Genomic DNA, 17153 nt, shown 5'->3' with positions numbered 1-17153 from the left:
TACCACCGATATGTTATGCCTGACAGGTGAATTAAGGAGGGTTCATTGGGTATCTAGTGGCGCGCTACAGGTGTAAATCAAGCATTTTAAAATACTTAAACAGTCACAAAGTTGTGTCTTTCTTCAAAAATGACTGGAGCCGGTGATAATTGTGGACCGTTTGAGGAAGTCTCCATCTCATTTCTTCAGTGATTACTGCAGCCAGGTCATCATCACACATGAAGAACTTGACACTTTTTGCAGGCTAATGATTACAAATTTAATGAAATCAATGGTACAACACAGCAAAAAAAGTTAAAACAATCATACTTATTATCTTAAAATATAAATGTGGAAGCTCTAATTTTTTGTCTTTTCTTTGTTTAATTTAAATCAGTAGCTAAAAGGGATCCTCACTTGGGGGTGACTTTAGAATAAACAGGTGCTGTACAATGTGACTTTGTGACTGATATGGTGCAGCAGCTTCTTAACTGATGCCTCCAGCTCCACCAGTTGTTCTGCCTTCATCTCCAGGGCATGATGATTTTCGCCAAATGACTTTTCTAACTCTGAAATGTGAACCATTAGAATTAGTGACTTATTAATATATTATGTCATTTGTTTATTTTCCTAATCCATCAAAACTAGTAAAAGTGAAGACAATTATGATAAATATTTTTTGTATTCTAGATTTTCATGGGGAAACAAAATAAAATAAAAACTTATAATTCAGTGTTCCAAATTTTGCACTGTCATGAGAATGATGTATTTAACTACGGAAGATTCAGATGTCATAGGGTATGCTCATTTAAAAACTCCATGTAGATTGCCGAGGACATCTTGACACATTCACACAGCATAGTTGAGCATATACTCTGTCACTTTCAAATCATCCAAAATTCCATTCAATCAAATGTATGCAGACATTGCAAGATTGTTTGGCCATCAACTAAATGTTTTCAAATGTTGAAATTTGAGATTTGTTTTCTGCTCATGCTTGGCAAGAACTGTGTGTCTTGTTGTCCAGTGAAGGACACTTGGATGGCTGTTCAATTTAGGGTGGACGGCATGTATATGTAATTACTAAGTTGGGTTTCACAATTACTCAATCTAATTGTGTGTTGATTTGTCAAGCACTTTTGGATTAAATTAGATCCAAAACATTGATTCATATCGTGATCATTTTGCCGTTTTGTAAAAATAATGTTTTGGTTAAAATGTATGAAATGTTCCAGCAAAATAATTGTTAAACATCAAAATTCATTTGTGTTTTTTTTATTGCTTGCAGTAGAATGGAACTCATTCATTCATTCATTTTCCGTACTGATTTTGTTAAATGTGTAGAGTGTATATTATTAAAACCATCAAAAGCCTTTGAATGAAATTGAACTGTAGCAGACTGCAATATCAGCATATATAGTATATGATTTTTCATATATTTGACATTGTATCATCACAGGACTGTTAATTTAGGCCTATTGTAATTAGAATTGGTAACAATGTAGGGACCTCATTAATTGGTAGTGCAATGCTAATGGAACAATTTGATATGTTTGCTGTTCAACAACACACTACTGAAAAAAAGAGTCTGATTTCACCTTTGAGAATCCGGAGCTTGTCACTGGCCTGCAGAAACAGCTCCTTGGCTTCTGTCTGCAGTAACTCTGCAATTTTCTTAGCATCAGCCACAGCACCCCCTTTTTGATCAATTACTTGCTGCACAGTCAAGTATTTGTCTTTCAGTTCAGTGTCCATAGTCTTTGTGGCATTAAGAAGAGAAGATGAACGAATAATTAAGAACTACAATCCAGTGAGACTTCTATCGCTAGAACCATCTTTACATGGCCAGTGAATCTTTCCAACATTCCAACTTACCCTTTTCACCTCTTTGACAGTTTGTCTTATACTTGTAGCATCATGAATAGTGCGATCATTGCTCAGTGTGGCATTAAGGGTTCGCTCTGTCAACAATGTTATATCCTCATCAAGCTGCTGCAGCTGCCTTGTGGCATTGTTCAGTTTTATATCTGCATCTGATGTATGTGACTTTACCTGAATCCAACACAGAAAACAATTGTTTCCATGCCTGTGATTATAAAAATACTTTCATGCAGCGGGGCAAATAAGTATTTAGTCCACCACCAATTATGCAAGTTCTCCTACTTGAAAAGACTAAAGAGGCCTGTAATTGTCAACATGGGTAAACCTCAACTATGAGAGGCAGAATGTGGAAAGAAAAACAGGAAATCACATTGTTTGATTTTTAAATAACTTATTTCAAAACTGGAGTGGAAAAAAAGGTATTTGGTCACCTACAAAAAAGATTTCCGGTTTTCAAAGAGGTCTAACTTCTGACGAGATCTAACAAGGTCTCCACAGGTTACCTGTATTAATAGCATCTGTTTTAAATCATAATTGGTATAAAAGAGATCTGTGTACAACCTCTGTCTCTCACACTCCAAATTCCACTACGGCCTAGACCAAAGAGCTGTTGAAGGAAACCAGAGACAATAATGAAGACCTGCACCGGACTGGGAAGACTGAATCTGCAATAAGTAAAATGCTTGGTGTAAAGAAATAAACGGTGGGAGCAATTATTAGAAAATGGAAGACATACAAAACCACTCTCCCTCGATCTGGGGCTCCATGCAAGATCTCACCTCGTGGCGTCAAAATGATAAAAAGAACGGTGGGCAAAAATCCCCAAAACACATGGGGAGACCCAGTGAATGACTTACAGAGAGCTGGGACCACTAATAAAGGCTACTATCAGTAGAACAATGTGCCGCCAGGGACTCAAATCCTGCACTGCCAGACGTGTTCCCCTGCTAAAGCCAGTACACATCCAAGCCCATCTGCGGTTCGCTAGAGAGCATTTGGATGATCCAGAAGACGACTGGAAGAATGTTATGATCAGATGAAAGCAAAATAGTACTTTTTGGTAGAAACACATTCTTTTGGTTGGAGAAGAAAGAATACTGTATTGCATCCAAAGAACACCATGCCCACTGTGAAGCATGGGCGTGTAAACATGCTTTGGCGCTGTTTTTCTGCAAAGGGACCAGGACGACTCATATGTGTAAAGTAAAGAATGAATAGGGCCATGTATCGAGAGATTTTGAATGAAATTATCCATCCATCAGCAAGGACATTGAAGATGAGACGCTGGGTTTTTCAGCATGACAATGATCCCAAACACACAACCAGAGCAACAAAGGTCTTGGAGTGGCCTAGCAAGTCTCCAGATTCCAACCCCATAGAAAATATGTGGACGGAGTTGAAAGTCTGTTTTGCCCAACGACAGCACCAAAACATCACTGCTCTAGATATCTGCATGGAGGAATGGGCCAAAATACCAATAGTGTGTGAAAAGCTTATGAAGAGTTACAGGAAATGTTTGGCCTCCGTTATTGCCAACAAAGGGTACATAACAAAGTATTGAGATTATTGACCAAGTCATTATTTTCCATCATGATTTGCAAATAAATTCTTTAAAAATCAAACAATGTTATTTTCTGGGTTTTTTCCCCAACATTCGGTTCCTCATGGTTGAGGTTTACCCATGTTGACAATTACTGCCCTCTCTAATCTTTTCAAGTAGGATAAACTTGCACAATTGGTGGTTGACTCAATACTTATTTGCCCCACTGTACATTGATTATTTATATACAGAGAACTGACTGAAAGAAGCAGCTTATTGGTGTTCTTGATATTGCCGGTTGCCTGCTGGATTGCAATGCTGGCAGCTGTTTGAGCATATTCAGCTACATCCAGAGCTTTTTTTACCGTTTTTGCAGAATCCTTCACACGAGTTGCATTCTGACTGTTGAATATTAAGAATTTGTTCCATTATTACAGTCTTGACAGAATTTCAAGAGAAGCTGATAGTTTCTCCATTCAAGTGAAAAAGATGTTTAATGAAATTAACACAATAAGTATCACACCTGGTTTGACGAGCTTGTTCAAGTAAACCTTCAGCTCTCTCAATGTTGTCAGTGCTCTGCTGAAGGATGGTTTCCACATTGCCCAGTTCCCCCACCTTCTCTCGAATTTCATTTGTGAGGTTCTGTAGCTGTTCTCGAGTTGTTGGCATCTGCATGGCTAGCACCTCACTAGCAACCTTTTCAATACTCTCCATGTCTGCCCCCTCATCTAAAAATGACAGATTAACCCATGGATAGTTTGGCTTACCATACATTTTATTTGAAGTTCTGAAGGTACCCTACCCTTCTTGTGTACACTTCAATATTAAGCCTTGAGTAAAATCTCATTCCCTAAATAAATTGTGTGTGTGATGATTTATATACTTTCTGATTACTTCACAATTACAATTTTTTAATTTAAAACAAAGAAAGAAATATTTACCTGTTAGGAAGTCTCGAATTTCTCGAATCAGGGTCCTTAGTTCCTCGTTGCTCCGATCAACGTACCGTTTGGTGTTATTAGTCTTCAAAAGAACATTGTGAGCACTGATTTTTGATTCATCTGCCTTTTGCCTTGCCTCATACACCTAAACAGTCAAGGTGAGAAGAAAGACAATCTGAAATAAAACCAAATTGGCAGACATTAGGGACTTACCATTTTGGCAAATTTATCCACTTTCTCCATGGCATTTAATATATCCAGTTCAGAATCCAAGGCTTTCTGCCAGTTAAAATGAACCTTTGCCAACAGGCCATCACATGCTTCCCCTCCACACATTGGGCCACCTTCTGCATTTACACATCCTAATCCCCCACAGGGAGAGGAACATGAGTCTTGGCCTAATGGATTACCGCATGTCTGTAGAGATACATTCAATAAAATAATTAGTGTACTGTACAGAAACTAACCTATTTCATTAGTAATCCTAACCCTTTCAGCAAGTGATTCAGTGACTTGCACGGTGACATGTAAACAGTGGGGATTATGAAAAAAATACATGAATGATCTCAAAAACCAATCATCAAAAGCTTTCAATCATGTAAAAAAATCTGAAAACCCTTTTGAGGCAAAATAATCTAGCTAATAGATGTCCTGGAGTAATTTTCTATTTGTCTATTTTATTTTTCAATTAAGGCAGGGGGTCGGGAACCTTTTCGACCGAGAGCCATAAAAATAATTCATATTTTTAAATGAGCACCTGGTTTGTCCTTCCTGCCTTGCCGTTAGGCTAGAACAGCTGCGAGTGATTATTGATGACTTTCTGACGTGGGTATTTAAGCACCACGGAAGTGGTAGTCATTGTTGGATCGTCCTGCTTGATACAGGATACATCGCTGCAAAGGTACTGTTCCCCATGCTCCTGTATTGTTTTGGGATGTACAAGTACTTGTTATTTTTTTAAGGCGTTTGGTTCATTCAAATTACTATCATGAGCACAGTTCATCTCGTTCCCTCCTGTTTCCTCGCGACTGAGTCCAAATCCCTCCGATCGTGCCGGGACGTCTCGGCGCGATCATAAACGATCCGACCCAGCCGGAAGCCATCGACGCTGGCGCCGAAGCTCTCGTCGACGCCAGCCACCTAGCTCGAATCCCACCGACCACATGGATTAAGCAAGAAGTTCCTCAAAAATCTTTTAGGGAATTTATAATGAATACACCGTGGTGTGGGCACCTTAGAGACGTTCTGGCAGCGGAAGAATTCCGACTAGGAGCACAGCTAAGTGTTCAGCGCCCGAGTTATCCGAATTCAAACTCCATCAATTATTTTCTTCAATGTAGAGATGATCCCCATACTCCATCGGCCCCGTTGAAACGCCACATCTATGTCGGTTGGAACTCTGATTTTTCTGATTGTGAGGATGACCGGGAGCGAATTGATTTGTGGGCTGGAGATTCGGACTCGGACTATGATGTCCTCAGCCAATTCGGACTTCGATATAACCCCCCACCGGAGAACGTTGACCCCGACTCCTCCGATTAATCCAACCTGGATTACCCTAACCAGGATTAGCCGTGTCGGCTGGCCATCTATAATGGGCCACCATGTGGCGGCCGGCGGGGAGGCTCAGGTAGGAGTTTTGAACACCGCCTGTCTTGTCTTTGTGGAGAGACGCAGCAGCGAGGTGTTTCACTGTGTTGGATGGCCATCTACAATAGGCCACCACATGGCAGCCGGCTTGCTGTGCCATCCTCCCAGAGGAGGCGGCGAGCGCCACGCCACAGGGAGAAGCGGAAGGAGGGCCTGGACGCTCGAGCCCGTGAACAAGCTCTTCGCTCGACCTTGCCCATCCAGACGCCTCGATCACGCCTGTCCAAGCTCCTCGCTCGACCACGCCCGTTCAAGCTCCTCGCTCGACCACGCCCGTTCATGCTCCTCGCTCGACCTCGCCCGTTCAAGCTCCTCGCTCGACCTTGCCTGTACAAGCTTCTCAATTCCCCATGTGGAAGACACGCAAAATACTCCAAAGCCACGAACCAGGTTTCCGGTGCTGGCTGACCCGCCTAGTTCCTGCCCGCCTAGTTCCTGCCCGCCTAGTTCCTGCCCGCCAAGTTCCTGCCCGCCAAGTTCCTGCCCGTCAAGCTCCTGCCCACCCAGCTACTGCCTGCCCAGCTCCCGCCTGCCCAGCTTCTGCCCGCCCAGAAGCGGTGGCGACGCGCCGGGCCCCCTGGACGAGAGGGTCGGCGGCCCCCCGAGCACTCAGAGTAAGGTGCCCGATGACCCTTCTAAGATTCTGGTGTCTGTTAAGGGCAGGGGGCTGGCCAGCACTTAGAAGACCAGCGGGGATGCCCACCGGACCGGCCACTCCCACTCCTCTTCAAACAGGTCTCTCCTACGCCTCGTCACTGGCCAGCACGGACGCCCGTCGGACCGGCCCCTCCCTCGCCTCATCCCAGGCCGGCGCAGACGCCCGCTGGATCGGCCTCTCCTACGCCTCGTCTCAGGCCGGCGGGGACTCCAGCCGGACCGGCTACTTCGGCGCGTCATCACCGGCCGGCGCGGACGCCCGCCAGAACAGCCACTCTCTCGTCTTGGGCCGGTGCAGACGCCCGCCCGCCGGACAGCCACTCCCACGTCCCGTCTCAGGCAGGCGCGGACGCCTGTCGGACAGGCCACTCCCCCGTCTCGTCACGGGCTGGCTGACGGTTTTCTGATGTGGGTATTTAAGCACCACGGAAGGGGTAGTCAATGTCGGATCGTCCTCCTTGATACAGGATACATTGCTGCACAGGTACTGTTCCCCATGCTCCGGTTTCGTTTCGTTTTGGGATGTACAAGTCTTTGTGATTTTGTAAGGCGTCAATAAAATTACTGTCATGAGCACAGTTTGTCTTGTTCCCTCCTGCTTCCTCGCTAATGGGTCCAAATCCCTCCGATCGCGCCACGACGTCTCAGCGCGATCATAATATTGAACCATGCACAGAATTCAAAAGTAAAAGTAAATGCGTGCATTTGTTTTTGTCATTTAAACACTTGTAAAGTACAATAAGTATCAGATTTTTTTAATAACATTGTTATGCTGTTGCCAATCAATGAGTTTATGTAGCACGTGGAAGGGTGTCAAACTAAAAGAAAAATTATGATGAAAGCAGAGCTAGAGTTTGAATATTGATCTGCCAACGCAATGTTCATTCACACTCGCACATACTTAGGGGCAATTTAGATTGGCCACCAGCCTAACATTCATGTTTTTGGAATGTGGGAGAAAACCCGGAGAAAACGCAGGTGAGAACTAGCAAACTCCACACAGGTTGACAGACCTGGATTTGAATCCAGAACCTCACAACTGTGAGGCCGACACGCTAACCACTCATCAATATAGTCATGAATGAAAAAACGACACCATGCTCTCAAAATATCACTCAAAATAAAAATGATTAATGACAGACATTAATTTGTCATGCATCTGTCAGTACACGTGCAGCATGTTTTTGTCTTTCACATGGACATATAGAACTGCATCATCGACATATATTTGGCAAGTGACAATCGACGGACAACAGCTTAGCAGGTCATTTATAAAAAGACTGAAAAGCAATGGATCCAGCACTTACCCCTGCGGTACTCCAAGACTTATTCCGCTAAGTAGATTTTGTATCCTGATTTCATAGATAGGTAAGGTTGAATCCAATTTAGCGTGCTTGGTGATAAATTAAAACTAGAAAGGTCAGTCAGCAGTACATATGTGATGGTTGATGGTGTCAAATGCTTTTTTCAGATCAATGAACACTGCACCAATGTTGCCGCCTTTTTTGTGTTTTGATTTAGTTTTCTGGAAAGAATCAAACCGTTGTTTCAGTAGAATGTTTTCTAATGCCAAATTGCAGCCTGTTCAGGGTGTATGGAATGCTGTTAATCTGTTCCACAATTTGCTCTGCTACCATCTTTTCCAAGACTTTTGAGATGGCTGGAAGTATACTAATAAGTCTATATTTGTTGGTTATTGTAGGGTTCCCATATTTAAGGACTGGTGTTATGACTGGGCACTTCCAGGTTTAGGGAAGACTCTCGTTAATGGATTTGCATAGCAGCATCTGAATCGATTGCCATGCGGACGAATAATATGTCAGGACATGTAACTCAGATAATTAACAATACACTTGTGTTACCGAATTCTTCCGGTTTACAGTGCAGTTGAATCAAAATAGCGGAAGCCATAGCGATGGTGTGAATTTGAGGCATTTAAATTGGATATTTGGTATTTTTCCGAAATGCCTGCTTCATAAAAAAAATTAAGTCAATATTTTTTGGAATTTACGGAGTTTAGGAAGGTTGTCCGGAGTCCAAGAGTTTGCGTTGCATTTCCAGAAAAACTCCTGAAATTACGGAGTAGTTGGTAGCCCTGATACATTGACATGAATACACACAGCGGCTTGGCGGATACGTGGTTAGCTCGTCGACCTCACAGCTCTGAGGTCCTGTGTTCAAATCTAAGTCGGTCCACCTGGAGTTTGCATGTCCGGGCCCTCCGGGTACTACAGTTTCTTCCACATTCCAAAAAATCCATGATAGGCTGATCGGACGCACTAAAATGCCCCTAGTATGGGTGTGAGTGTGCATGGTTGTCCGTCTCATTGTGCCCTGCGATCGGTGTCCCCTGCTTTTGACCCCGAGTCAGCTAGATTTGGCCCCGACACCACCCGCGACCCTAATTAGGATAAAGCGGATCAGAAAATGAATGAGTGAATGAATGATTACACAGGTTGATTCTATTTGTCATCAGTCAACATGGGATCATTCAAAGATCATCACTTAACTAGTAGATATAATATTCGTCACCCCACTTTTCAGTTTTTATTTGCTAAAAAAGTATAAAATATCCAATACATTTTGTTTCACTTCATGATTGTGTCCATCTTGTTGTTGAGCTCTGACAAAAACAACAAAAATATTTCTTTATGTTTGAAGTCTGAAATGTTGCGAAAGGTTGAAAAGTTCAAGAGGGCCAAATACTTTCGCAAGCCACTCAAATTACACTACCTTGTGGCTGAGTTCTGTCAAGTCCAATGTTTGGATTTGGTTGGCCAGGTCATCGAGTCTTTGTGCATACTCAGAGTGTCTCCTAAGGAATTCATCTCCTGTTTGGTTTATTTTATCCTCTGTCAATTGCCGTAGATTAGCAGAGCTGTCGAGGTGAATCGTGGATGCGTTTGCTCGTTCTCCAGCCTTCTGAGACTGCATGGAATACTTGGTAATACTGTTAGCTGCCCCTGGTGATAGTTAAAAAATATTTTGATTAAACAAAATACTTTTTGAACAACACAAACTAAGCTCTGTTTCTTACCTAAATCATGTACACAAAACATTGTATTTACCAAGCAAACTGCTGACCTTTTTTCTGTCATGTTTATAGGTTGCCAAGATTAATGGCACTTTTTATTGGAATAAAATCTTCAGCCTCTGACCATTCTACAGTAAAATGGTTTAGGTATTATAGAACTACCATATTTGCTCGAATATAAGATGTATTAGTCGCTAAAAAAGATGAGTGAATCCAGGGTAAGCTTATATGTGCATAAATTAGACTTGACATGCACGAAACTGCCAGGTGACAAAAGCGAAACGCCATAACGCAAGTCAAAGCGGCTGATACGTTCATTTATTTTAAAATAGAGAAAAGTTAAACAGATAAAATACTAAACAAAATGTATTTTGACGTCTATGAATGAAATTCAAGAAAAAAAACGTACCTTGCATAAAATGTGAAAAAAAACTCACTTTTGCCTGCCACTTCTCGCCCAGGGTGTTGCCATCTTACCATAGTTAAACTTGCTCTGACTGGCCAAATGCAAGTAGCCTTGATAGATGTGTTTGTAGTGTTTACCATGTCAGCACATCCCAATAGTTTTTAAGACTGACTCAAAAGTCTAGCGGTCAATCATTAAAATATCAGCCTGGATACTTTCGAAATGTGTATCTCATGCTATTATTGCACCCAGAGACTTGGTGAACACTAGACCTCTATGGACACACTTTCTGGTTGTGCTACTCATGTTACTTTCCTTTTATGAAATAAAACAAAATTCTGCTTAGAATTTTTCTTTTTATTTCTTGTTTGAAAGAGACAACTATTGCAGTAATAGAAACCATCGAAAGAATCGAGATATTTTGAATTTAGTACCAACATGGCCGCCACATGTTAACCCCCTGATAGGTAAATTGTTATTTATGTCATTAAAAAGCAACAGGTACTCGTCAAGATACTTATTTCTGTTTTCAAATTAAATAATTTGATATTTTGCATTTATAAAGACAGGCATGTTAACTTTTTTATGATATTGACTCAAATGTGCAATTAAGCTTACGATCCTTTGAATTCATACAGTATCTCAGAAATACTACGTGTGGTTTTCCATTCAAAATAACACATTTGTACTCCCTATTAAAACCATTAATATGGAGATAAACAATGTCAATCAGGGGGCGTTTTTTTACAAGAGGAATTGTAAAATTCTCAGAGGGCTCTGTTCCCCGGGAATGGAGCGCCCTGGGTGACAATTGGAGGCGCATCTGTCGTTTTAAAATAAAGTCTGAAAAGCTTCTCTAAGTGTGCACTCTTGCCTCCTAGAAGGGCATTTCAAGTGTTTATTTGCCATGCCAGGGGGCGGTTTTCTTCCATGCTGGAGGCGCTTATCCATTGGAGCCTTTTCCCGGGATAGCTGCAGTTTTAATAAATTTTTGGGACACTTTGACGGAACACTGTCAGTGTGTGTGTAGTCCGCCAACTTGCCTTCTCTTCTCGCCGGAAATCTCCGGTGTGACGAGATTTGGGTAGAGAATGGAAAATTCAAAATGGCAGACGTCTAAACCTCCTGTTGGGGTTATTCTGGTATACTATTATACATGCGCATATTTAATCATTTTTGTATAAGAGTTTCTTCAATTTGGGACTGGGGCAAGCTCGAGGTCATTCTAGGACAGCTGGCTCCAGCTAGAGATTTAACATTTCACCAAGTCCTCGCTCCGAGGACGGATTACTGGAAGATACGCCTGGACCCTTTGCCCAGATGCAAATTCGCAATGGAGACCTGTGAAGGACGCTTAAAATGTTGCCGATCAGCAGATAGCTATCAATCAACCTCCGGGATTACTCGCATATTGTTTTTAGATTGTGACGCTCGGTTTGCTTGATATGGAATTGTTTTACCGAATGGAGGCTTGTTTGTTTAATTTTCAATGGAGTTGTTCTCAATATTAGACCTTAATTGTTATTAATGAATATCTGATATGCGATTATTGTTGCAGTTGTTTTTTGCTTACGCAATTGAATCAAATCGATAACCTTGTAATTGTTTTGATTTGGGGCCTTAAATGGGCAGGAGAAAATGCCGCTCGGGGGAATCATTTGGGATGAGGACGAAGTCGGGTTGGATTCTCCTTGCAAGATAAACACCAGGGATATGCTAATTAATAGGTGTCTTCCTGAGATATGCTAATCAATAGATGTCTTCCTTGTATTGTTTTCTAATTATATTAAAGTACAATTATTGATGAACCATCTCCGAAAACCTTGCAATTTGGTCAAAAAAGAGAATGTACCTCGTATAACGCGCACCCAAACTTCTCTTCAGTTTTTTGGTAAAATTTTGCGTGTTATACTCGAATGTATATGGTAATTCATTATTAATTCATGAACACATCCATATTTATCAAACACACAGCACATTCAAGTTTCTAACCTCTAAGATCAGAGTTCTTGATTAACTCAACTTGATGCAGAACGTCTTTAACGGTCTGCTCAAGTTTCTGGGCATCCGCCATCAGCAATTTTAGTTTACTCTCCACGTTTTTATCATCCTCTTGCACATTGATTATAATCTTTTCTGTTTGGTCCAGTGACTGGTTTAGCAACTTCATCAAGTCACTGTTGAACAGAAGGAAGTCAGTGGTGAACATTGACAGATTAAATCTAATCTCACCATTTAGGAAAAAGCACTATTGTATCTAAATTTACCTGGCCTCTTGTAAAAGTTGTTGGAGATCATTTAGATGTTGTGAGGCAGGGTTTTGGGTTAGGATTATGTGGATGTCAGATGCACTTATTTCCATGGTGTCAATTGACTTTTTGAAGGGCCATCCGACTCCAGTCATTTTGATTGCATTTACCTTGTTTGCTAAGCGGTGTGTCTGATTTGTTAATTGGCCAATGACAGCATCCCACTCAGCAAAGCATTGATGACAGTGGTGGCAGTTGGGGAAGGTACCAGAGAATCCACGGGCACATGTATCACAACGTAGACCTGACACCCCTTCTTTACAAATGCAATGACCATTGTGCTTGTTGCATTGCGCCTGAGTGATGCCATTTGATTCACAGTCACACTCTAAAGGGAGAAATAAAAAGTTTAGATATAATGCCCTTCCAGCCAATGTACTGTACATGTTGTTCTTATTAGGATCGAAAGTGCACTGGAGCCAGCACACCCTGAACTGGTCCCATTTAATGCAGTTTGATTGATAGCACAGATGAAACCTTTTTTCACAGTTTCAGAATTATTTTACAATTTCAGGGTTCGAATTTTGGCTCCAGCTTTGCTGTATGGATTTAGCATCTTCTCCCTGTGCCAGCGTGTTTTTTACTCAATGTACTCTGGCAACATATGCATGTTAGATTAATTATGGACGGAATTGTCCGAACCTGTGAGGCTGTGATTGTGGTTGTAATTGGTTTATTTAAAAAAATATATATTCCAGTGACTGGACTGGTTAAACTTAAGTCTAAATGTTACAGCAGATACTAGAACGATACTTTGTATGGTGAATGGTAGATCAAGTTCTCAACAGTTCAATTCCATAATGGGTTTCTGTGTAACATAAACATAACATAAAAAAACAACAACAAACAACTCAAATTTGTTCAGCAACTGTGTATGTACCATATGTCAATAAAAATCTCTTATTGGCTACATTATTCACGATGCAACAAAAACATTGCCTACCGTGACATTTGATCTCTGGATCTCCCCAAAAGAGCTCTCTACACTCGCTGCATGTACTGCCTCCGAATCCGGGCTCACATGAACATTGACCACTGATCTGTATGAATAAGAAATGCACATTTACTTCTCCCCGCAAATTATTTCCACAAAAACACATGTAAGTCACCACAATAGATAAACCACTTCTGTTTTAAGTAATAGTTTATAATTTTAAATTTTCCCTGAATAAAATATTTGCTGTACATATTGAAAAAAAAATTAAAACCCCTAGGTCAATGACTTACTTCTACAAGAGCTAATTTCAACCACCAAGAGCTCTCTGAAGACCTGCGAGCATGAATTGTTGAGCTAAATAAGACTAGTAGGGGATACAAAAGTATCTCTAAAAGCCTTCATGGCCATGTCCCAAAAGTTAGAAAAGTTACAACTAGAGTTTCAAGATAGTTGCCACTCTTCAGAGCTGACTGGAAAGTGATTGCCTATTGTATTCATCTGCTGTTTCTCCACCCCTAGTGTACCCTCTGCCTGCTCCCGCTTGTGTTACCCAGGACTTCCTAATTGTGTCGTCAAACCATCTCGGTCTATTTAAACCCCACCATATTGTTTTGGCGTTGGTCGGATCGTCTGCCTTGTTTCCACATTTCCATGTTCCATGTTCCTCATTTTTCCCCATGTTTCCCACGTCAGGTTTGATTTTGTTATTTGACACCAAGTCTTTGTTATTTTTATGTCTGCTGCCTAAGTTATCAAAGTTTCGTGAGAAACTTCTTCCTCTTCCATTGCCTGCTTCACTGCATTTTGGTCCACTTCCACGCACGACGTCGCCAAAGATATAACAGAACAATCCGAACAACCTTGGACCCAGAAGGAAGCTCCCGGTTCACTTTCAGGGTATTTATAAGGAGTACACCATGGTGTTTGCACCTCAGAGAAAATTTTCCCAGAATGGTCCTAGGACATTGTCTCCATTGATGCCTACCAGGGTTCCCATCTGGCCATCTACAATTGACCACCGCGTAGCGGCTGGCAGGGGAGCTCAGGTAGGAGTTTGGAACAATGCCCACTAACCACCGGGAAATCACCTTGTTTTTTGGGGGAGGTGTAGCAGCGAGACTTTTCCCGTGTCGTGGAGGAGGGCAACGGTCGGGCTACGCCTTCTTCCCGGAGGTGGCGGCGAGCACTGCGGTGGCTCTCCGTTCACTAACTTCACTCCCTGCTTTTCGCTCACCTCCACCTGTTCAAGCTCCCCGGGACCAACTCCTGCCCTCTGTAACCATGCGCCCGTGCCGACGCTGCGTGCGCAAACCCCCATGTTGACACCGCGTGTGTGAACGCCTATGCCGAAGTTGCGTGCTCGAGTGCCCGTGCCCCGTTCCCATGCGGCTGTTCTGGCTAATTTGTCGTGTGTCCCAGTCCCGGTGGTCTGTGCCAATGTCTCTGTACTGTAATGTAAATCTTTGAAGGATATTAGGGTTCATGGGAGGAGACCACAGAGGAACCTCTGCTGACAAAAAAAGAACATTGCTGCATACCTAAAGTTCACAGCCCTTTATGTTCTACAGCAAATCTGGGACAACATTATTCAGACAGATGAAACAAAAAAATAAGTTGTTAGGAAGGAACGAACAAGCTATATGCGGAGGAAAAGTGAGGCATCCCAGCAGCATCTGATCACCCCAATGGTGAGATATGTATATCTATCTCTCTGCCTCTCTAGATGGATAGATGGATAAATAGAGAGATAGATAGAGGGATAGCCTATGTATGTATGTATGTATGTATGTATGTATGTATGTATGTATGTATGTATGTATGTATGTATGTATGTATGTATGTATGTATGTATGTATGTATCTATCTATGTATGTATGTATCTATCTATCTATGTATGTATCTATCTATCTATGTATGTATATATCTATCTATCTATGTATGTATGTATGTATCTATCTATCTATGTATGTATGTATCTATCTATCTATGTATGTATGTATCTATCTATCTATGTATGTATGTATGTATATATCTATCTATGTATGTATGTATCTATCTATCTATGTATGTATGTATCTATCTATCTATCTATGTATGTATGTATCTATCTATCTATGTATGTATGTATCTATCTATCTATGTATGTATGTATGTATGTATCTATCTATCTATGTATGTATCTATCTATCTATGTATGTATGTATGTATCTATCTATGTATGTATGTATGTATCTATCTATCTATGTATGTATGTATCTATCTATCTATGTATGTATGTATCTATCTATCTATGTATGTATGTATCTATCTATCTATCTATCTATCTATCTATCTATCTATGTATGTATGTATCTATCTATCTATCTATCTATCTATGTATGTATGTATCTATCTATCTATGTATGTATGTATCTATCTATCTATCTATCTATGTATGTATGTATGTATCTATCTATCTATGTATGTATGTATCTATCTATCTATCTATCTATGTATGTATGTATCTATCTATCTATGTATGTATGTATGTATCTATCTATCTATCTATGTATGTATGTATCTATCTATCTATCTATCTATGTATGTATGTATCTATCTATCTATCTATCTATGTATGTATCTATCTATCTATCTATCTATGTATGTATCTATCTATCTATCTATCTATCTATCTATCTATCTATCTATCTATCTATCTATCTATCTATGTATGTATGTATCTATCTATCTATCTATCTATGTATGTATGTATCTATCTATCTATCTATCTATCTATCTATGTATGTATGTATCTATCTATCTATCTATCTATCTATCTATCTATCTATCTATCTATCTATCTATGTATCTATCTATCTATCTATGTATGTATCTATCTATCTATCTATCTATCTATCTATGTATGTATCTATCTATCTATCTATCTATGTATGTATGTATCTATCTATCTATGTATGTATGTATCTATCTATCTATCTATCTATCTATGTATGTATGTATCTATCTATCTATCTATCTATCTATCTATCTATGTATGTATGTATCTATCTATCTATCTATCTATGTATGTATCTATCTATCTATCTATCTATCTATGTATGTATGTATGTATGTATCTATCTATGTATGTATGTATGTATCTATCTATCTATCTATGTATGTATGTATGTATCTATCTATGTATGTATGTATCTATCTATCTATGTATGTATGTATCTATCTATCTATGTATGTATGTATCTATCTATCTATGTATGTATGTATCTATCTATCTATCTATCTATGTATGTATCTATCTATCTATCTATGTATGTATCTATCTATCTGTATGTATGTATCTATCTATCTGTATGTATGTATCTATCTATCTATGTATGTATCTATCTATCTATGTATGTATGTATCTATCTATCTATGTATGTATGTATGTATCTATCTATGTATGTATGTATGTATCTATCTATGTATGTATGTATCTATCTATCTATGTATGTATCTATCTATCTATCTATCTATCTATGTATGTATCTATCTATCTATGTATGTATGTATGTATCTATCTATCTATGTATGTATGTATGTATCTATCTATCTATGTATGTATGTATGTATCTATCTATCTATCTATCTATGTATGTATGTATGTATCTATCTATCTATCTATGTATGTATGTATGTATCTATCTATCTATCTATCTATCTATCTATCTATCTATCTATGTATGTATCTATCTATCTATCTATCTATGTATGTATGTATCTATCTATCTATGTATGTATGTATCTATCTATCTATCTATCTATGTATGTATGTAT

At 40.0% G+C, this 17153-nt stretch overlaps 1 protein-coding gene across 1 annotated transcript in view; it reads right to left on the bottom strand.

Moving 5' to 3' along the window:
- Window positions 1-234: 234 nt before the first annotated feature.
- LOC144210989 (laminin subunit beta-1-like) overlaps window positions 235-17153 on the bottom strand; it is a 67485-nt gene continuing 50566 nt past the window's right edge. Inside the window, 11 exon segments of the mRNA XM_077737963.1 lie at window positions 235-548; window positions 1578-1737; window positions 1855-2031; window positions 3661-3802; window positions 3924-4131; window positions 4345-4489; window positions 4558-4761; window positions 9385-9614; window positions 12084-12268; window positions 12359-12728; window positions 13344-13440. Of these exon segments, the coding sequence (XP_077594089.1) occupies window positions 409-548; window positions 1578-1737; window positions 1855-2031; window positions 3661-3802; window positions 3924-4131; window positions 4345-4489; window positions 4558-4761; window positions 9385-9614; window positions 12084-12268; window positions 12359-12728; window positions 13344-13440 (2058 nt within the window). The 3' untranslated portion in view covers window positions 235-408.

The sequence above is a fragment of the Stigmatopora nigra genome, chromosome 2 (assembly GCF_051989575.1).
Source record: "Stigmatopora nigra isolate UIUO_SnigA chromosome 2, RoL_Snig_1.1, whole genome shotgun sequence".
NCBI lineage: Eukaryota > Metazoa > Chordata > Actinopteri > Syngnathiformes > Syngnathidae > Stigmatopora > Stigmatopora nigra.
Note: the sequence above shows the minus strand (reverse complement) of the source record. Positions and strands in the feature narration are given on the sequence as shown.